A 23,552-nucleotide genomic window follows, 5' to 3' on the forward strand; every position below is an offset into this window, starting at 1 on the left:
ATCCAATCTAATGGTTTCACAAACCTCCATGTGGGACTGATTATAAGTGGTCCTCTTGAAAAGCCTGGTACTCTATTTTTTTTAGCACCAAAAGAAACCTGAAATCTTACTTCTGCAAAGATATCTGGGGAACTCTTTTGCCTTAAATTCCACTACATTCAAACTCTAAGTCCTAGGGTATACACTCTTCATAGCCGAAAGATAAATCATAATTCTGAAATATTATTAAATCCATACTCAAGACCCTTTCCTGAAAATAACACTACCTGCTCTAGGGCAGTCTCAATCTTGGAACCCATTCTAAGAATAGATGCTTCCCTTGAACTGCCTCTTAATACCAGGTCTCCCCACCCAATTCAGACCTCTCCCAACTTTAAAGACAATGTTTAACTCCTTCTTCTTCAGTGACCCCTTCCATTCAAAGGACCCCTTCTTTCCACCAACGCTCCCTGCCAGAGCACATTTATCTTCCTCCACCCTCAAATACATTCCTCCAACCAGAAAACATACTCCCCTCTCAGGACACTGCTAATTAAGTACCATTCTCTCCTGTTTCTGTCTTCTCTCTTGGCTTCTCCTTGAATTTCCAAGAGTGGAAAAATAAATCGCTCTCCACAACTCCAAAACAACCCTGAGTTTCCATTGGGTAGAGTACTGAGGATAGAAAAGTAAGTAAAGCAACTTTAAGCAAGGAGGAAGAAAAGAATGTGAAAGCAAGGGAGTAGGGAACATAAAAGCTTCTTTCCTTGAGTCCTACTCGAGAATATCCACCCAGCAGATCTGGGGACACCTTTGAATGTCACACCATCCCAAAATATCATCCTCTCTTACCACCTTCCTACCTGGAGAATAAAATTTAGTCTGGTGACCTGCTTCCTTCACCTACCTTAGAGGGCCTCTTCTTTGGACATCTGTCTTTAATATTTTGGCCTAGAAGAGTAGACTGTCTATTCTGAGACACGTACACAACTAAAATAGTACCCACCTTCCTACCCTAAGGAAGTTTCTTAACCTAAAATAATCACTCAACATTTATCCATACCTAGTCCATTCCATGCTACAAAACAGGCATCATTCTAAAAGTATTCATTCATTCATCAGATATTGAGTGCCTACTACTGTGCTGGGTACTAGGAATATAAAGGAGTCCCTGCCTTTTTTGGAACAAACAGTCTAGCAGGAAAGACAACAAATCAAGTGATAATAATAAAGTATGATAAGGACTGTAATGGAAGAGGGAAGGAGGGAGGGGCAGAACTCAAGGCTGTGACATTACATAGCGAGAACACCTATCCTCATCTATAGAGAGTCTACAGAAAGGCTTTTCAAAGAAAAAGCTGTGACAAGGGATAAGCAGGAGTTAGGCAGGAGATGAGGAAGGGTAATAGTGTTAATATCAGAAGGAACAATGTGTGGGAAAAACTGGAAGTGAGACAGAACATGGTAGGTGGTTTGAGAAACTTGAATGAATGAATACAATATTTGATATATTCATAATGCTCATAGTCACTGGTTCCATTTGAAAAGTCATCCCCGGCCAATAAATCCCCACTGCAGAGAAGGCTGAAAGCAAAGAGGGTGCCTCATTCCTTTACACAACTTCTGCTTGATAAGCAGCATCAGCTGTGAAACATCCCAGAACTTACCGCCCAGTGCGCTGAAGTTCTGGCCCGCTATGACCCCCATGTGGTTCTGGTTCTATGTGGCAAACATTTCCATTTGGAACTCCAGGCATTTTCCTTTTCTCCTTTTAACAGAGGACCACAACAAATTTTAAAGTCAGCATCTATCTGTCCTTCCTGCTAACAGGGGGGAATGGTGATGGGATAACCCAAAAGCAATAAAAAATGCTCAGGTGTTTGTAGCTTTCAAATGCATTTATTTACTGATGTGATGCAGTTTATTAACTTTCCTGGAAAAAAAAATATATACAATTTTTCTTCCTCTCCAATAGTACCTGACTCCTAACTATGCCTTGCCCAAAAGGCAAGAAAAATGGGGGCTTTGGCATCAGATATGACCCAAGTTCCAGCTTCGAATCTGCCACTGTGTAATCTTACTTACAGAGTACTTACTTAAAACCTTGCCTTAGAAGGTAGGCAAGGTTTTTTTCCTCATTTGTAAAACTAAGGATAGCAATAGCTTTTGGGGGTTGCTGCTGAGAGGGCTGAATTTGCATATATAACGCACCTGGTCTGGTGTCTTGTGCAAAATAGCAGTCCCCTTCCCGTCTTTTAACATGTCAAAGAAGTATGGGGAACTCCATCTGCTTGCACTGTACAACTTGCTCTTTTCATTTGATGACTCTGTACACAATGTACTCCCAAGAAATGTTCTCTCCTCTCTGCCATTCCACATCAATCCTTCAAAATTTGGCTTAAAATTCATCCCCAGGTAATCCTGACTGACCCTATCACACCTGAGCCAATCTATGTTGTTGCAGATTAATTTTGTATTACTGTTCTGACATTCTAGGAGCCCCGAAATAGGGGCACATCTCAATTTATTTAGCATATACCCATATGGTCTTTGCTTTGTCCATGGTGGCCACTCAGTAAATGACACTTACCGCCATTGGCTAATGTGCATACATTACCTGAGAAGGAACGTTTTTGGGTGGCTCAATTCTAATGGTGGGGTCCCACTCCCCCGGAGGGAGCACCGTCACCTGGTCTAGGAACTCATCAATCCCTGACAGGAGATCATCTCGCTCTTTTGCCTTATATGCCACATCATGAAAAATCTACAAAGAAGAAAACACTTTCAGGAAAGTTGAAAGTACCTTTACTTAAAACAATCACTAATGGATATGGTAAACAATGAATACAGCCTCTTGATTTTTGTCTCTGTCGTGGGGATCTGAGATGCAAAAAATTTTAGGACTTACAGAAGTACAAGGATAAAAGGATAAAAAAAAAACCTGTAGAGGAGATGGGTCCAAAAGAACTAAATACTGTATATCTTTGCTAGTATAAGAGATAACATGACTCTAGAGTTGTACAATTCTATTATCTCCACACATAATGGAATGAAAGCAAAAAGTATGGAAAATTTTCTTGATCATAATGGTTTTAAAAACTAGATGGAATTACTAATGAAGGTACTCTGTGGAATAAGCCTCCCAATCAAAGAAAGTTGACAAAATACAGCCCACACCTCCCTCTGCCCACTAAGACATATCCCATGAAAGCTCTGCTTTGCAGCTTACATGAGCAGTGCAGTCCTCACCAAGGTATACATTGTGGATTCAACACAATGCTAAAATGTCTGGTTGCCTTGATACAGATAAGTCAGGACATTCACATTACACTGCGTGAGGTCAAACTCCTGACCATATAAAAACTGGTCTCATTTACATGGAACAGGAGTGGGGTTTCTTTATGTAAATACCTTGGATGTATTTAATTAACCATCTTCGTTAGGAAGTTGAGTCAGCTTGAAGTATTTTTCTCTATATCCTACTTGGCATTAATAATTTTCCCAGGAAAAGATTTCTCGGTATCTTTGATTACTCAAAAAGGGAGACAGAACATAGGAAGAAGAATCCCCCAGAGGGCTTGGTCCTCACACAATTGGCTCTCAGAGAAATGCCCTCAACTACTTCCTAGCAGATGTTGCAATTGTAATTATTTTTATACCCAACAACAAACCTAGTGCCTGGCACAGAGTAACAATAAATATTTATGATATGAATAAATAAAAAGCATAAGAGGCACATACCTCATCTGTCATAATGGTGGCCATGGATCTGCCAATCTCATGGTACTGCTGACCTTTCCCTACTGGACCCAATAAGATAAACAAAAATCTGGCAAAACACACAGAGGAGGAAATTATGTAAGTAAATATAAAGAAGTAGCATCTTTCTCCTCTCTAAACAGCATAACATTTCTCATTCCCATCAAACAGAAATCATCACAGTATCTTCAAAAAAAGGAGAAATACTAACGTAGAGCACTTTGAGTTGCCCTGACCTAATAGCTCCACTATGGGCATTGGAAGCTATTTGTATGACCTCATTCAATACTGTGGTTATATTTCTTAAGATTTCCATAGTCACAATTCCTGCCTATAGAAAGGATACTTTTTCAAAACATGGCATTACAGTGCAAATTCAAGGTTATCTGAATCCCATTCATTGTTCTAATAAAAAAAAATGATGGAGAGAGGAGAGGGATAAGGAAGTTGAAGTGATCAAGCCCTTTAGAGGAGTCTAAATTGTGTTCTGGACATCTGAATACTCTCTGTAATTATTGGTACTTTGAATCACCAGCATCACCACCTTTAGAGTGCATGAACAGTCTTTTGAACAAAAGCGGGAGTATCTGCAAACTGTACAAACCCTGCCAGAATTGTAGAAAGAGACACCAATTCCTTGGCACAGAGATGTTTCCCTGGGATGTGGCTCTATAGAATTGGGAGAGTAAGTCTTGGGCTTCCTATTTTAACAAGTGATTGGTCCTTGCTATGCCCTTTGAATGCTCTTTAATTCTCCATTTCCAAGGCTATAGGAACTTGTACAGTCATAGCCTTAAAAGTCTAGAATTCTGCATCGTCGCTAATCAAACATACCCCAGTTTTCTAAGATCACTGATGAATTTTGAACACCATTCCCAAAATTAATTAATCCTAAATTTTGGTATTAGCTGGTTTCTTCCACCAGTGCTCACATAAATTTGTACCTTACATGTAATATGCTGAGTTTTATCTTTGCCTTTACCTTGTTGGGATTGGCACTTCTGTCAGGCCTGAGAGAAGAACAGCTGGAGACAGCCTCACAAAGGCAACAATGGGGCGGTCCAAAGTATCCACCTCTCCAACCAGGACATTTGAGGCCTCTGCCCCAGTGGGAATTTTTTTCATGAAATGAAGGTCCACCTGAAAATCCAAAAGAACCTTCTGACAATTTGGGGGCCACCACCTAAAAATCAATCACTCTCCTCATACTTTACATTCATATAACAGTGACAGTGAAAACACTATTAAAATGACATATGAGGCCGGCCTGTGGCTCACTCAGTAGAGTGCTGTGCTGATAACACCAAGGCCACGGGTTCGGATCCTATATAGGGATGGCCGGTTTGCTCACTGGCTGAGCGTGGTGCTGACAACACCAAGCCAAGGGTTGAGATCCCCTTACCGGTCATCTTTAAAAAAAAAAAAAAAAAAAAAAAATGACATATGAACAGTGTTAACAGTGTTTTCTCACACTATTTTATTTGATCCTTACACAAATTCTGTGTAAGGTGGATAAGGCAAATATTAGTCCCACTTTTTTTTTTTTAATGAAGCAACTGAGACCCAGAGAGGTGAAGTTGATCTGCCCAGGACCACCGAGCTTTTAAGATATAGAATCAGAATTTAAAAACAGGTATTCTGATTTGAATCCCATTCTACCATGCTTCCTCAAAGTGGAATGTTTTTATAGCTCTGGGTCACATTCTTTCCCTTTTTAAATACTTGAATGCTTTGTCAGAGGTTTCAGGTTTTCTAAATAAAATGGGGAGCCTTATGAGCAGAGAAAGTGACATGACGCTATCTGTATTTTAGAAACATAGTGCCAAGGATAGACCAGAGAAAGGAGAGGCTGGAGGCAGGAAGACCATGGCTTGGGCCAGAAACTTCAGTGAGGCACTGCTACTGCAGAATGCCTCAGATACCAAAGACACAGTGCTCAGGAAGAGTTTCCACCATGAGGTAGTTTTAGGAAACAGTAACAAAAATATTGTTTTGGCAAAACCTTTAAAAGTGAGAAGAGCTACTGGAGAGCAGGTACCAAAAAGTAACAGAAAAATCAGGTCTGTTTTAGGGAATTCTCCCAGTAGCTTATCTCAGTTTTCAGCATATTGTATCTGGAGGAACAAACCGATGAGTCAGCATCATCCAGGCTGGAGTAGAAGGGAGAAGACATGAGCAAACAGGCGTCCTTTTCTGCAGAAAGGGCTCTGGTCTTGGAGAAAGGGTCTGGAAATACCAAAGCTTACCCAGATTCCAGCAATAGAACTCTGGGTTCCACTAGAAATAACCTTAGGTTTGGTAACCAACTTCCCATGTCTCTGCTCACCTTGCTTAAATCCGCAGGACTGTGTTCACAATTCACTCCATTTTTTACTTCAAGATGTGAAGTTGGAACAGACTGAGGAGACACAGTTTGACCTATTTGGAGAAAGTCAAACAGAATCCTCTGAGTCCTTGCCCTTTTCCCCTTCTGACACACCCCATCCCTCATTGGTTGACTATGACTTCTCCCGCCAAGCCTCCATGGAGAAGAGGTTAAGATGAGTATGAAGCCAGGACCCACAGATACCTATCTCCTTAGTTAGTGGTAACGGGAGGACAGAGGCCTTATTACTTTTGCACTTTCTTCCTGAATACATTCCTGACTCTCTTCTATTTCTCTATTAAGGCAGTAATCCTTAACCAGAAGTGCATGCAAAAGATCCCTATAAAGAACTTTTTAAAAAATATAGGTTCCCAGGCATATCCCCTGCACATTGTGATTCAGTAGATGTGGAGACCAGTAGGTGAATATAGATGAGGCCCTGCCTGGCCACAGGAAAGGGAACCAATCAGCAGCTGAAAAACATTGAGTATTTACAACCCACCATGCACTGGGCTAAAGGCTTTGCACAGATTAACTCATTGGAACCTCACAGTAAAATCATGGAGTAAGTCCTTTTATTATCCTTATTTGACAGGTGAGAAAGTGAGACTTAAAGAGGTTTAGTAGGTTGCCCAAGATACACTTTGCAAGTGATAAAGCCAGAATCACAAGCCTAGAAGTCTGACTTAAGAGACTATACTATTGTATTTTGTCTCTCTAATCTAAAACATTTGTTTACTCCTACAAAGTTCCAGTTCACCTTCTATGGTCCCAAATTATCCCCAGTGTGGATATCTCCCAAAAGCCACTCAGTTCTGAGGCCACCCTGGGGCACAAGTCACTCACCTTGGGTCTACTGAGATCTATCTGAGGATTGCATCCCTTGTGCCACAAGAGAGAGATGGACACCAGTCCCAGACACTCATCTTATCAATCACTAAAAAGTATTAACTGTCTAAGTGGGCATGGACAAATATAGCCCCTACCCTCTAGTAAACAAGCATCTCTAACTAGTTCCCAAATGTCTTTTTAATAAAGAGAGAGATCAATCACTCCTAATAATCTTACCATTTTTATCCATTGAATGTGGATCAGACTGTTTTTTTCCAACCTCAGCAAAGGAGCGAACTATGGGAATGAGGTTGTTTCTCTTCTTTTCATTCTGATGATGATGTTTTTTGAGAAGGGCTTCTCGCACTTTAACCCTCATGCTGTCATTCAGGTCACTGGACAGTTCTTGTTGGTCTAGGATCAGGTCTGGAAAGCAGGCACTCACATGAACACTCAAACTGAGGCTCAATGAACCCAAGGAAGCCAACATCAGGTGGTGTGGGGGTGAGGGGAAGGGGTAGGAAGAAGCAGCCCCACTAGAGTCACTAAGGTGCAATTTCAGTTTCAGTGTCTGAAAGAGCTATTTGATGATAGTTTCTGTGAAAATTTATACTTTACTCATGTAACAAATCATTATTATTAAGAATAGAAACTATTGAGCCCTTAATATGTGCCAGAAATTATACTCTGAACTTTACATATATTATCTAATTTCATCCTTATAAAAACCCTGAGAAGTAAGTATTGTTATAACAATTTTGATAGATGAGAAAACTGAGGTCCAAATGTTACAAAATTCCCCAAGGTGTCACATCTAGTAAGTTGCAGAGCTGGGATTCAAATTCAGGACTAACTTGAAAGCCCACACTATTACCTATTTTATTCTGTCATCTGCCAAACCTTCCCCACATTCTCATCCTCCAAGATTTTAACATTGTTGTGATGGTCAAGAGGAACTATAACTGTAAAACTCCAAATGGATACTTAATAATGGAATCTATAAGAAAAATTGTTAGCTAACCATTCACCCCAGACAATTACCCACAGTATCAATTTTAACCTGTCAAGTCCAACAGAGTTAAGGAAAAAAAGTCCTAATACCTGGTGCTAAGTGGCAGTCAGCACAGCAGGTAACAGTATGGGTTCTGGAGGTAAAGGCCCATATTCTATTCCAGTTCTACCACTTTCTAGCTGTGTGATCTTGGGCAATTTACATAAACTCTCTGTATTTCAGTTTCCTCATCTGTAACATGAAGCTAATAATATCACCAACCTTAGAAGGTCCATATTTCTGTGTTTTTAACATTTATATTGATTGATTCTTTCCCTCCACATCATTACTTCAGGATCATTCATCTTGGGAAAAAAGAAAAACCCATCCCAGGTGCCCTTCTAATCTACCTCCTCTCTCTCTTCTATCTCAAAAGAAAAATTCCTCAGCCCCTGCAATTTGGCTATCCCAATGAAACTGCTTTTGATAAAATCATCAATAACCTTCCAGTTGCTAAATCCAATGGATGTTGCTAGTACTTATCTCACCTGACCTCTGCAGCATTTGACAATGATAAATCGAAACTTTCTCTCCTCTTGGCTTTTACAGTTGGTTGAAAAGTGGACCCCTAAAAGATATGTCTATGCCCTAACAACCCCCCCCAAAACCTGTTAATGTGACCTTACTTGTAAAAAGGGTCTTTGCAGATGTAACTAAGGATCTCAAGATGAGATCATCCTGGATTTTTGGAGTAGGCCCTAAATCCAATGGCAAATGTCCTTATAAGAGACATACAAAAGAAAGACATAGAAGAGAAGAAGTCCATGTGAAGGCAGAGGCAGAGACTGGAGTTATGCAGCCACAAGCCAAGGAACACCAAGAGCCACCAGAAGCTAGAAGATGGAAAAAGCAAGGAATAATTCTTCCCTAGAACCTTTGAAGAAAGCGTGGCTCTGCAGACACCTTCATTTTGGACTTCTGGCCTCCAGAACTGTGAGAGAATAAATTTCTGTTGTTTTAAGACAATGATTTTGTGGAAATTTGTTACAGCGGTCCTAGAAACCTAATACAGATTTTATGACCATTACCTGATTCTCCTCCTAACTCTCTGGCCACTCCTCAGTTTCCTTGGCTCACCTCTCTTCTTCCAACCTATACACACATAACCCCCCCCCAAATCACGCTTGAACATTGGAATTCCCCCATTTCTGTCCTCAGCCTTCTGATCTTCCCTTGCTTAATAATCTCAACCTCTTCTATGACTATAAACACCAGCTGCTTATGAAGTGATGATCCCCTAAAACTATATCCTAGTTCAGATCTCTCTCCTAAGCACCAAAGTTCCAACTACCCACTAGACATCTCCATCTAGATGTCCCACAAACCCATGAAACTTGGTAAGTACAAAACTAATTATCTTTCCTACCAGACCTGCTTATTTTTCCAGCCACCCAGCCACCTAGGGCAGAATCCTTAACTCTCTTTCCTTCATTTCCCCCAACCAATCTGCCAAACTGGTCTTATCCATTCTACCTCCCAAAACTCACTGGAAACTGTCCCTCTTCCTTTCCATCCCCTACTGCCATAGTGCAGGTGATGCTGCACTGTCTGTAGTGCAGGTAATTTCTCACCTGAACTGTTGCAATAGCCTAACACATTCTTCCCTTCAGTTCACCCTCTATATTGCTGTTATCATTATCTTTCTAATATGCAAAATTTGATTGCTCACTACCCTGCCAAAAACTCTCCAATGGCTCCCCATTGTTTACACAGAGTTATAAACAGCTTCAATAACTCCCAGGGATTCTTCTACATAACGCAAGCCTTTTAAGGGACCCTCATGGGATTTCAGACGCATAGCCAAAAGTTAGCAAAATATGGATATGATCTCAATGGTGAACACAAGAGTTCCATTTTTCCCAGGTAGTCAGAGTGGTACTTTTTTTTTTTTTTTTAAAGCGATGACCGATGAGGGGATCTTAACCCTTGGCTTAGTGTTGTCAGAACCACACTCAGCCAGTGAGTGAACCAGCCATCCCTATATAGGATGTGAACCCGTGCCCTTGGTGTTATCAGCACCACACTCTCCCGAGTGAGCCACGGGCCCACCCCAGAGTGGTACTTATTAGGCACCTCCTTAGAAAGGAGGGGGACACAGGATCCCATCAGCTCTGACCCCTCCCCTGGGTTCCCATGTGCCCCAGAGAGACAGGATTACTTGGATATTTGAAATGGAGAAAGGTTTGGAGAAATCTTTATTTAACCTGTCTAGCCAAACAGAGCCAATCCAAGGGAAAAGTCCCCAGATGCACCTAGGTGTTTCTCCAAGCCTGTTCCCAAAACACAACAACTTAACACTAAATTTTAATAACTTAATTTCCTATCAGGAAACTCCATCAGACATGTCCCCATTATATCTTGCTGAAGAAGTCAGAGGATACTTTGGCTCAATTTCCTGCATGTCTGCCTAGACATCATCCTAAAAAAATCTTTAATTCTCTTTAACTCCTTTTTGTCTGCAGAACTCCCAGTTGCCCCTTTCTCTAATTACTACCAAGCATATTCCAATTGTTGCACTTATTTCAATCGTTGTTTCCATGGATATTTCCCCCACTAGAAGGTGAGCTCCTTGAAGGTAGGAACTGTGTCTTATCTTTATTCCCCTATGCTTAACACATTATCAAGCATATGGTAGATACAAAATAAATGTTTGCTAAATGAGCAGGCAAATGGAAGACTAAACACCATGTCATTTGAATCCCATAAGTCTGTGAAATAGATCATTTATTAGTTTGAAACCCATCCAACAGCTGAGGACATTGAAGAAGCTGAGGTGGCGAAGGTTGTGACTTGCCTAAGGACATATAGCCATTTTATTCTTTCCTCTGTACCACACTTCTTAATTTACACAAAAGTTCTTGTTTTCCCTTACCAGAAATTTCTTCTATGCTATTTGCACGCATATCCAGAAGGACTGTTCCATTAATAAGGCAGCTCCTTAGCTCAAAGAGACTGTGCAATGAAAGAGTTGCCACATAAGGCTTGCTCCAGCGTTCTCCCCCATCCTCAACATCTTCTTCAAACTTCAGCCACCTGAAAGCATTATAGATAACTAGATGCCAACAATAGAAAACAAAGAATTTTCAAAAGAGAATCTTTAACACAGATATCTAAATATTCATACTGAACATTGTAAAATCTAATCTATATGTTCAGGGTACACTGGTACATGAAAAAAGCAGGTTATAAAACAGTGCAAGATTAAGTATAGTTTAATTCCATTTTCATTTAAAGAAAATTTAAAATATACAAACACCAAATATTATGTTCCTTATTATCCCTGGGGTAGTGGGATTACAGATAATTTTCATTTTCTTCTTTCTGCTTTTCGCTATTTACTAACTTTCTATAATGAGCATGTATTACCTAAGCAATTAAAAAATGAAAGAGTATAATCTATATCATTTGGACACACTGACAAATCACATTTATAAAATAATAATATTTTTCTTTTTTATCAGTGTTCTGTGTGACCTTTAGAAGTTTGTAAAGACAGAATGACCAATTGTCTTTTCACCTGGTATTAGATCAATTGCCCTGTTTAATACTCTTTACCCACAGAAAATGTCCATGATATAGCAGGCATCCAGGTAGAGCTGTTTCAGTGAGAGCTGGAGCCATGCTTTGCTAGTTACCCACAGTGCCTCCTTCTCCAAGGCTCAGACATGCTGGCTTAGTATCATCTGTAAGGCTCACTGGTCAGTTACTAGAAGAACCTAGACATGACCCTGGTTAATCTGAGGGATCTTCTGGGATTTGAGTCTTGGATAAGCATGGTCACTCTACAACTACCTGAGGAAGCTTAATGTTATGCTGGCTATAAACCCAAGGACCTCTATGAGGTTGAATTATTCCAGTGGAAGTTAAAGTCTCCAAAATTCTGGGATTGCCAGTGAACTAAAATTCAAATAACCTTATGGTTCACCTGCAGAAGAAGTGTGGACCTATGCTAGGTCTGCTGGACTAGGTCCCAACAGAGGTGGCCCTGTCCAGCACCTTCTAAGCCAGACCTCTAATACCAGCTTAGTCCATGAACTTACTCTGGGCCCCAAACAAATGAGAGAGGATCCCCTGAAGGTTCTGTGTTTACATCACCAATCTCATGCTCTGAGTCAACTGGCATAGGTATGACCAGAGACATCATAAAGAGGCCAACACCAGAACTCCCCACAGGAGACTCTGGAACATCAATCCCCACCCACATCAGTCATGACTTATCTCATGAAGAAATTAAAAAGAGGCAGGCCTGTCACTTGCTGAAAGACACACATTTGCCTACCCAAGCAGACCTTGATCCAGGTTATTTTAGGGCCTCACCTGGCTGTCTCCTTCCACTCAGCATCCTCTCCCTCTTTCATACAGATTTCATCCAGCTCTGTGAACAGCTCATGAGGCACATGTTCTTCATCTTCCTCAGTGCCAAGAATGAACTGAACACGCTGAGATGGTGTGTCTAGGAAATCAACCACAGAGAAAGATCTGCTCTTAGCCTCAAACTTAGAACAGATATAGCATTCTACTTTATCAAACAACTTCAGGAATACATAAAAGACAATCCTGAATGCAGATTAAAAAGATTTATTTCCAAAGAAAAAGCTATTCTGTGGAAGCAGTTTCATGGGAGGAAAAATTTATGAACTAAGACCACTTATAGAAAACCCACAAGGAACTGGAAAACTGATGAAACTTATCAAAAAGAATGGCTAATTCTCTAGCAAAAAAAATCACCTATTATGGTATTGATTTTCAGGAGACCTGAAGTGGGAAGTTTTCATGAAGATACTTTTGATTCTTAGAGGCATTTCTTTTTCTTGGAGGCAAGCTCTGAAAACCCTACGAATAGGCTGGAGAATCAAGACCACCTGTTTATGTCTGTCACATGTCCCCTCAGCCTCACCAAGCCTCCTGGCCATGGACACCTGCCCTCTCTCCCAAGGGGGTTACCGTGGGCCAGGGCTTCCAGGCCATCATCCTCCCCCTGGCTGGTTCCTTTTCCCCGCCCTCGTCTCCGGTGCTTCTGGCCGTGGGTGCGGTGGTGCCGATGGCTCTGCCGGCCCAGCGGCATCCGAACACCCACATACAGGGTTCTGTGACCTAGAAAAAAGGAGAAGGTCTGTGGAGAGAACTCCTGTAGTAACAGGAGCCTAGCACAGATAAGAGAAAAAAGATCACAGCTCCTTGGCCTGGTCACAACTCTGGAATGACAAAACTTCAAAGACTTCCAGGACTAAATATATAGAGAGATCTCAGAGTTGAAGGTCTTCTCCTTTGTCCTGCACATGGCTGCAAACCTCACAGAGACATTGTGAGGATCAAAAGAATGTGTGTAAACATGATTTGCGAACTGTAAAGCTGATATCAATGTAATTATTACAATGACAATTTGACTGAGTGATTTTTTAAAAAGGCAATACAGTCAGTCTATGACAACTGTGGCAAGTCTTGGCAGAAAGGCAGTTTACAATAGTGGTTAACAAAAATCATCTCAAAATGTATTAAAGACTTAAAAATAAAACCTGAAACCATAAAATTACTAAAGGAAAATATAGGGGAAACACTCCAGGTAATAGGACTGGGCAGAGACTTTATGAATAAGACCCCAAAAGCACAAGCAACAAAAGAAAAACTAAATAAATGGGATTATATCAAACTACAAAGCTTCTACACAGCAAAGGAAATCAACAGAGGGAAAAGACAATATACTGAATGGGAGAAAATATTTGCAAACCATAAATCCGACAAGGATTTATATCCATAGCATACAAGGAACTCAAACAACTTCACACTAAAAAAACAAATAATCCAATTTTAAAATGGGCACAGGAGATGAATAGACAGTTTTCAAAGGAAGACATACAAATGGCCAATAGATACATGAAAAAATGCTCAGCGTCACTAGTCATCAGAGAAATGCAAATCAAAACCACACTGAGATATCATACCCCGGTTAGATTGGCCATTATTAAAAAGACCAAGAATAGCAAGTGCTGGAGAGGATGCAGGTAAAGGGGAACTCTCCTACACTGTTGGTGGGACTGTAAATTAGCACAGCCATTATGGAAAATAGTATGGAGGTTTCTCAAACAACTACAGATAGAGCTACCATATGATCCAGCAATCCCACTATAGGGCATATATCCAAGGGAATGGAAATCATCACGTCAAAGGGACACCTGCACTCCCATGTTCATTGCAGCTCTATTTACAATAGCTAAAATATGAAACCAACCTAAGTGTCCAACGACAGACGACTGGATAAGGAAAATGTGTTTTATATACACAATGGAATACTACTAAGCCATAAAAAAGAATGAAATCCTGCCATTTGCAGCAACATGGATGAGTCTGGAGAAAATTGTGTTAAGAGAAATAAGCCAAATTAGGAAAGAGAAATACCACATGTTCTCACTTATAACTTGGTGCTAAGAAAGAAAGAAAGATAGGAAAGAGAGAGAGAGAGAGAAAAGAAAGAAAAAAAGAAACAAACAAACAAAGAAATTAAGACAGAAAAAAAGAAAGAAAAGACTACAACAATTCATTGAACTTTCAGAAGGAGAAAACAAACCTAAGGTTCTTGGAGTTGGTGGGAAGGAGGGAGGGGGTGTAGGGAGGGACAGGTCGATTAAAGGGCATAAAGAAAAATCGTGATTTGTAATGATGAATATGCTAACAATAATAATTTTTAAAAAGATAAATATAAAGACTAAAGCAAGATTCACCCATAATCTTACCACCCTGATATAAACACTGTTAATATTCTGATCCACTGACTTTCATCTTTTTTCTGTTAAGATTCTTACATATTTAATACCATGTTTGTTTTTATAGTTTTCAACAGATATATACTATTTTCTGTTATATCTCAAACATTTTCTCATGTTATTTAAGTATTCTTTATAAACATCATTTGTAATTGACTGAATAGCATCTAGTTAATATTATGTATATGGTAGTATTTAATTTATCAAACTTAGCTGGAAAAGAAACAGTGCGGTTATCTGGTCTTGCTCCTTTGTCTTGCAGAGGAGGAAGCTGAAGCCCAGAGAGTTAGCGGACTTATACAAATTCACAAAATAATTAAGTGTACTTGATTTTATTACTCGACCAACACTGTTTGGTTTTCATTCTTTATAATAAACAGAAAAACAAACGTTGACATTTGCCTTCCTTTTCTTTTAACATGTATCACATGAAAGAAGCAAAAAAAAAAAAAAGTGGTTAAGAGCACAGTCAAGGCTCAAGTCAGTCTGCCTGGGTCCAAAACTTGATTCCATCATTCACTAGCCATGTGACCTTGAACAAGTTATCTATTCTCTCTGTGACTCATCATTAAAAAAGGAATACTAAAAGCTTATTATCTAAACTCATAGGGTTTTCATAAGCAGTAAATAAGATAATACATGTAAGATGCTCAACGCAATACCCGGAATAAATTTAAGCAGCCAATACAGTCTGAGATCAGCTTCCGTTATTATTTTTTTCTGCACTGTAGACTACACAATCTGGAATAGTAATGAAAGACCAGTTATAAATCACAAGAAGTATGAGGCTGGGGTTAAAGAAAGATATCAAATATTGTACAAAGAGAGGGGAACACGAGAAAATAAGTAATCCAATAGTGCTTCTCTCTAGTTTCTTCTCTCCTACTCCCTCATTCCTTCTATAAACCTGCTTTTTGCTTTGATCCCTACTTCCAGGCCTCTGTCACTTCCACTTGCCTTCACCTGCCCCCTGCCAAGCCTGGAGCCCAGAATCAGTAGCTTCAGGGATGCCCCCATGCCCGATGCACAAAGCCTTGGTCTTCCCCCATTTCTGCCCAGTTACTGTCACTCAGCACTCTAGAGGTCAGGCCCACTCCCCGTGTATTCCACCACAGAAGCTGTTCCAGTCTTTAGCCACTGTCCTCAAATCCATAGCCTTATACCCATTCTCTCCCTCTGAGCAGGTGACCTCGCTTCATTCATATTTTACTGAAAATAAACTGTGAACTTCCTCCATATCTCAATCTGGCTTGCTCTCCTCACCCAGCTTCTCCTCTTCACCAGGCTAATGAGCATGGCTCTCCAACCCATCACCTCCCACTCTTCTGGAGTCCTACTGCATCATTATCCTCAGTCTCTCCTTCCCATCCATCCCTTCCACAGGTATCTCCTGACTGACGTTAAAAAGAAATCTTCCCAAAGCAGTGCTACTCTCCCAAGTCTCTTCCTTGTCCTCTTTACTTCTCTATTCAAACCACTTTCAAGAACAGTCACTGACTTAACTTCCTTATCTCACGACTTCCTTGCTCTACAGCCTCTGCATGTGGCTTCTGACCCCACTCTCTACTGAAGCGGCCCTCATTAGGGACACCGGAAACGACTTAACCACCAAATGTCTATCATCTTACATCTCTCTCAGTTCAGTTCAGAAGACTTTCTTGAGAGCCCTCCTATGCCAGGCAGTGTCCAAATCCCTTGCCCACACCTCCCTCCTTGGTGCTCTTGGCTCCCTGCCCTCATGTCCCACTGCCCTCTGCTGGCTCACTTGCACTCCTCTGACTGTGTTTCTCCATCCTTCCACAGTCCACCAAAGGGAGGCTCCCCAGGTTTCCATCGTTGGCCCTTTTCTTCCCTCTTTTTAGTGCTAGTCACTCTCCTAATTTCAAAGTTCACTTCTACAAATGACTCCCAAATCTTCATCTACAGTGATTAAACATTTCCCAAAGCAAACTCACCATCCCCCATCTCAAATTGGCCTCATACTCATTTCTTCCATATTTCTGTTTATGGCATTGTCATTCTCTTGACTTTCCAGGCTTGAAACCTCAGTTACCATAGATTTCCAGCTCTACTCCCTTACCCCCTCATTATACATCCTACAGATTTGAGGTGTCAATCCTTTAATTCCTCCTACTTTAACAAAGCACAGGCTTCCTTCCTGCCTCCCACACTAATTTAACCCTACAAACTAATCCTCCTGGTCATGGCTCTGATCATGGTTCACCCCTACAAATTTAGGACCATTCATGCTCAGAACACAGCCTCCTTTCTAGTCTTTTCTTCATTTAGGACAAATTATACATTCAAAGGGAAAATAAAAGGAAAGATCTCTAAACTGAGTGATCAGCTCAAGAGAAATAAAAGTGGAAATCCTACTTTCTCACACAAAATAAACATTCTGGGGGGGCGGGGAACCTAGAGATGTATACTTTCTGCATCTACCCCAGCAACAGAACAGCCTGGCTTGACTCCATCTCCTCCTCTCAATCTTGGCTTCATACCACCATCATCTCACACTCTTCTCTACCTGAACCAAACTGCCATTCCACAAAAATGCCAATGCATTCTGGACACTGACTTAGATCACTCATTCAAAATTCACTGCAAATGTACCTTCCTTTTTGGTATTTTTTCTGATTCCCTGATCAGACGTGCCACCTCTTTCCTCTAAATTCCCAGAGCCATTGGCTAGAACTTCTTTCATGCACTTATTTTCTGCCTTGCATTAAAGTAAGCAGCTATCTATCTGTCTTATCCCCTACAACTGATCTGCAAGGTCCCAGGTCATACCTTCCTCTCAGAATCCCTACACAACCAAGCACAGTGTCTTACACGTGGTCATTGCTCCATAAATGTTCAGCAAATTGAATATCTCCTAAGTGCCTCCCCCAGGAGCATAACCCCTTAGGATCTCCTCGGTAGTACACAATCTGACCTAAGAAGGCCTCTGATCTGAAAGGGTCCACAAAAGGAACATGTGACCAAAGTAGATGTGATTAGGGTGGATGAAGTACTCACCAGGGCATGGGAAGATTAGGAAGGACCTAACTGACCTGAGAATGGAAAGCTTAATCAGGAAGAATTCCTAGAGAAGAGAACTGTGATATTATGGTATTTATAGGTTTTCATCCACGGTTCCTTGCTCATCCTACTCGCTGACCTTCTCCTGCCCTCCTTTCACCTGCTCCTTTTCTCTCTGAGGTAGGAAATTCTGACTTTATCTGATTATAGGTCATAAGATCCCCATTTCAGGAGGAGCCCTGCCCCATGCTCGGAAAGAAGGAATCCTACACAGAAAGGCCAAGGAGAATCTGAACCAATAGGCTTTGTTGGGCTTCCCCACTCAGTCTGTTAGTGTTAGATAATACCCTTTTTGTCCAATCACATAAAAACAGGAAGCTTCTGGAAGGTTCAAGAAGCTTCTGGATAGCTGAAAGTTGGAGGTTCCTGGAGGATAGTGTACTCAGGGAGGGCATGGAAGTTCTGCACCCCTTCCCTCATACCTTGCCCTATGTATCTTTTCATCTGTATCATTTGTAATATCCTTTACAATAAACTGGTAAATGTGAGTACATGTTTCCCTAAGTTGTGTGAGCTGCTCAAGCAAACTAATCGAACCCAAGGAGGAGGTTGTGGGAACCCTGACTTACAGCTGGTTGGTCAGAATTTCCAGGGGCCTGGACTTGCAACTGGCATCTGAAATGGGAGGCAGTCTTGGGGACTGAGCCCTCACCCTGCGGGATCTGACACTATCTCCACATAGACAGCACCAGAATTGAACTGAATTGGAGGACACCCAGCTAGAGTTCCTGGAGAATTACTTGCTTGCTACTGGAGAGAAATCCTCACTCGTTTGGTCACAGAAATCTATCTTCTGTGTTGATGACTGTTGCTAAAAGAATAGAGGAAATACACTACACTTTGCAGTTTTGTGTTTTTTCCGACTCAGGGACTTTATGGGAAGAGTTGTCAACTCATTATCTTCTTTTCATCTTTTGGGGAAAACACTGGGTTTCCTAAGACTGCACTCAGCTTCCTTGACAATGTTCCCCATTTCCTTTAAAGTCCCTTGAGTGCTGCTCTAACATCCCTTTCTCTATTTCTCCCTCCTTTTATTTTCCCTCCCCTGTTCTGCAAATTCCAAAGTGATAAAGCAAAATAAAAAAAAAACAATGAGGATAAGAGGAGAGGATAATCAGAGATTTTTTTTAGGATGTCGAAAGGCAGAAGGATGAAATATTTAGTATCTGGTGGAATCACACCTCTAACCCTCATCCTGTCTCAGGACAGTCCTATGGTGCCTCATGCACATCTCAGGACATTTTGACAGGCATATCTCTGAACATAATGTAGTCATTTTGCAACTTCATAGAAACAGAAGTATATAGAGGCAGAGGAGGTCATTTGCTAAGATGTGAGATTCGAGACTCCTGACATTATCAGTGTAAACTATAAAGTGCATAAAGTATGACAATGACTAAGTTGAATACCATCTTAATAAAATACCATCTGTTAACTAATAATCTTCCACTATAGTACATTAATGAAGTCCCTGTAGTATACCACTGAGATCAACCCAGGCAGCATTAGCAGCAGACTAGAGTCACCTTATAGTACCAAGTCCTGTCCAAAGGGCTAGGGAAACAGTGGTGACATAGCACAAAGTCTTTAAGACACATTTTAGTTGCAGAAGACAGACATCATGAAAAGAAAAAAATATTTCAAATTTGATAATTACTATGAATCAAATAAGGTAAAGTACTAGAGTATCTGGGGTAGGGAGTAGGATGAAGAAGGGAGACTTTAGCTAAGATAATTAGAGGGGACATCTGAGTGATGAGAAGGAGAAGCCATAAGACCTGGGAGAAGAATATCCCAGGGAGAGGAAAGATTAAGTACACAAGCCCTAAGGTGAGACTGTACACGGCTGGTTCTAAGATAAAAGGATGGCCAGTGGGGCCAGGGCAAGGTGGAAAGAGGAAGAGGAGGAGGTGGAAGAGGACAGAAAGACAGGCAGGGGCAGATCATGAAGGGCCCATGGTCATGAAAAGCATAAAGAAATCCTAGAGAGCCACTTCAATTTGCCCCTAAAATGGTGACCTGGGTGTCATAAAATCTGGTGCATCTAGGTAGAGCTGGACTTAGGTAAAGAACAGCCTCACTGAGAGGTGACTTTGAGTCCTCCAATAGAGCCATTTCAGCTGTGGGCTTCCTCTTCCCTGCAACCCCCCCAGAAAATTACTAGCTGATGGAGTTTGGATGTTTTGTCCCCTCCAAAACTCATGTGGAAATTTGATCTCCAATGTGGCAGTGTTGGAAACTGATTGACTCACGGGGGCAGATCCCTCATGAATGGATTAATGCTCTCCCTGGGGGAAGGGGGATTAATGAGTGAGTTCTCGCTCTATTAGTTCCCGTGAGAGCTCATTGCTTAAAAAGACCCTGGCACCTTCACTCTCTGTCTTGCTTCCTCTTGCCATGTGATATACTTGTACCTGCCAGCTGCCTGCCACTTTTCTGCCATGAGTAGAAATGGCCTGAGGCCCATGCCAAATGCAGCTGTCCCAGAATCATAAGCCAAATAAACCTCTCTTCTTTATAAATCACCCAGTCTCAGGTATTTCTGTCATACCAACACAAAACAGACAAAAACACTAGCCATGCTAGGACCTCTACTTCTTGAGCACATTCCAAATATTTCTGCTGGGCTTACACTAGTATACTGCTAGTATTATTTAATTTTAACTACATTCTAAAGATAAACTGAAGAGGCAGTGACTGGTTATTAGAAGCTGTGTTATTAGATTTCATCTTATTGGTTAATTTACTCACTGTCACTATTAAAGTGAAACAAGGAGGTTGGACCAAATGACTCCCAGGTCTTGTCCAAGTGATGGCTAATGTTCAAGTCCTCAGAAAGGTTCAGGCTAGGTCATTCTTTGGAAAAAACACAATGGTTCAATTGTTCTCACTATCCTCGCTTATTGCTGCAGAAAGGGACCATAAAAAGTGACTCAGTGAATGTTTGTTGAGTGAATAATGTATGGTTTTGCTTGATATCTAAATTTGCACTAGGCAGGTCTGAGGCATGATAGGGAAGACAGCCTTCAGATGCCTTTGATAGTTCTGTAGGAAGCTGGGTAAAACTTAAATCTTAGAAAAGGAAGATTTTCTTTCTCTAAGTTTTTTTGGTCCAATCAGTTCTCACAAATATTAGCCAACCACAGTGCCTGGCTTTTAAAAACATTAAAGAGACAGAAATAAAAACAAGCTCAGCAGAGGTCAGAGCTAAGAAGGACCAAGTGGCTGTCAGAAAATAAGGCATCAGTTTCTTGGGGTTTTTTTTTTCTTTTTTGGGGGGGTTCAGGGCAGCTCGTGAGTTCAGGGATAGAACCCTGGCCCTTGGTGTTATCAGCACCATGCTCTAACCAATCGAGCTAACCAGCTAGCCCAGGCATTACTTTCTAGACTAGGGATTCTGAAGCAGGATTTTCTGAGTGAAAGCAGAAAAGTTGACAAGTAGACACTAGGAAATTAATACAGCACCAATAAAATCTAGTCCATCTAACTAGATTCTGCAGTCCAGAAACTTCACTAAAATAATCCTAAGGTCACTTTGCTGGCCATTCACATAGTCTTTGCTCCCCTCACCTACCTACCAACTCACCCAAGCCCCATTTCTTCCCATTTAACTCCCCAATCTCTCTTCCCGTCAGTGTCAAACCTAGTCTTTCGGGGCTATATGTGTACAAATAAAGTATTCTAATTTAGTAAAACTTATGGAAAAGATGTAATTTTAGTGTATATTTTTCAAAATAAGTATGTATATACCTACGGAGAACAATCACTAGTGAACTGGCACTGAATCTTGTGGTGCAGAACAGAACCACAGGTGTGACCCACTCTGCAGATGAAGATTGCGCTATCCCCACACAATGCAGTACATGCACACTATTTACCAAGAGCACTCACAAAGACCTCATTAGCACACATGAAAGGGTGCTGGGCTCCTCTGGGCTTACAGGATGACTCAAAGTCAATAACCACAGGGGGAATCTAACATGGAGCAGATGCAAGCCTCTTTTTAAAGTTATAAATATGACCAAATGGCTCTTACCTCTGTTAAAAACTTATTAGAAGGTATTAAACTCACTCCAGGATTCATAAATCTAGCAGTTAATCAGAAATAATGACCTGCCAGAAAAAAATGTTAAAAGCCATTCCTCTAACTGAAGCAACTGCTCTGTGTTCCTCTAGAACTGGGATAGTCCACTGAAGGACACTCTTTTTGAGTTTATCTTTGAAAAGCTGTTTGAATGTTTGCTTTTTACTCTTCCCATATATTAAAAAAAAAAAAAAATGTTACTATTTAAAGCACCTTCTCTTACTGACAGAATTAACTTATGCAAAAAGACCCACATTTACAAAGTTTCTAATAATGTCCAGAGACTAAATCTCAGAAATACTTCTGAAAGTGGGGTAAGGAAATAGTTTATATCATATGGGTAGAGGGTAGGCAATAAAGGGGAGGGAAGACCCAGAGATTTCTCTACAGCCACAGAACCTTGTATCATAGCATGCATATTGAATCAAATCACAATTTACTTCTGTTTTCCATCAAAGTGGGACGGATTTTATTCTATGCCTTCAAGAGACAACACCACCCTGAGTGCAGCCTCACTGAGTCCTACGGCTGTCCTTCACAGTGAGTGAGGGTGGAACCCACAGCACAGCCAACCCTCCAGCAAATACCAACTCCCTCTCCTCTCCTCTCCTCCACCGCTGCTCTCGAACCACATCAGGACTGAGGATTGAGCACCATCTGCCTGTAGTACTTTTTGAAAAAGTTCTAACATAAATAAGATTCTAGTTTTCAGAAAGGTCTACATATCAATGACCATTTCCCAACACACTATCCCCTAGTAATGTCACAGGTAGCTTTCTTTTACAGCAAAGTAGAGCATGCACAACGAACAGATGATGTTATCCGGAAAAGTTGCTCCTGCTGTAATTAATCAGCTGACTTCTATGGATGCAACCCAGTCCTCAGAATCCAAGAGAGCTTGTCCAGGTTTATCATTCTACTTGCAAGTAGACAGAGTGTTCATAAATGGTTACCTCCCTGTTGAGGGCAAAAGCCCAGTAGGTACTTGCCAGAGGACAACTAAACTGAGAGCAACGTGCCCCTAAGGTACAATGAGAGGACAGAGAGACAACAGGGTTATCAGGACAGAATGAGAGGCAGGAGCAACACATAAAGATGTTTTTATGATAAAGCATTATATTGAGGTTGGGTGGTTAATGTTGGATAGTGTGGCAGGGTGGCAGAATGAAAAGAGCAGGATTCTATCCCAGGCTCATCTGCTATTAGGTTAGATGACCCCGAGCAGTTTCCCCACATGTAAAATAGGAATAATGATATCTACCTGCCTGGGGTTCTATCAAGATGAAAAAGACAACTTGTATAAAGTGCCTAATCTAATGCCTAACACACAAGGGGCATACAACAAATGTCAGCCTCCCACTCCCCATCCTTTTTTTCTCCCACTTTCTCCCAATTGCTGAAACCCACATTGGCTCTTTCTCCATCTGGTCAAAATAACATAGAAAATTTGACCTTGATATGCCTGAACACCACTGACCTCCACAGAGCCACACACATAAATTCTTATGGTAATAGACCCAGAGGCTGAGTCAGCCTTTACAGCTTTCGCTCTCCCCATCCAAAGGACAAGTTTTCTCTAGGGGTTGTACAACTTTGATGAAAAAACCATCACAGGAACAAGCAGTACAGAGAGAACATTCC

General features: G+C 41.1%; 1 protein-coding gene across 1 annotated transcript in view; it reads right to left on the reverse strand.

Moving 5' to 3' along the window:
- Window positions 1-23,552, reverse strand: part of SLC4A8 (solute carrier family 4 member 8) — a 135,629-nt gene that overhangs the window by 110,235 nt on the left and 1,842 nt on the right. The window contains exons 2-10 of the mRNA XM_063115683.1: window positions 12,930-13,079; window positions 12,303-12,438; window positions 10,858-11,018; window positions 7,172-7,360; window positions 6,065-6,156; window positions 4,721-4,878; window positions 3,721-3,808; window positions 2,597-2,743; window positions 1,647-1,747 (exon numbers count right to left, since the gene is read on the reverse strand). Coding sequence (XP_062971753.1) covers window positions 1,647-1,747; window positions 2,597-2,743; window positions 3,721-3,808; window positions 4,721-4,878; window positions 6,065-6,156; window positions 7,172-7,360; window positions 10,858-11,018; window positions 12,303-12,438; window positions 12,930-13,050 — 1,193 coding nt within the window. The 5' untranslated portion in view covers window positions 13,051-13,079. The remainder of the gene's footprint in view (window positions 1-1,646; window positions 1,748-2,596; window positions 2,744-3,720; window positions 3,809-4,720; window positions 4,879-6,064; window positions 6,157-7,171; window positions 7,361-10,857; window positions 11,019-12,302; window positions 12,439-12,929; window positions 13,080-23,552) is intronic.

This window comes from Cynocephalus volans, chromosome 12 (assembly GCF_027409185.1).
Source record: "Cynocephalus volans isolate mCynVol1 chromosome 12, mCynVol1.pri, whole genome shotgun sequence".
In the NCBI taxonomy this organism is placed as follows: Eukaryota; Metazoa; Chordata; class Mammalia; order Dermoptera; family Cynocephalidae; genus Cynocephalus; species Cynocephalus volans.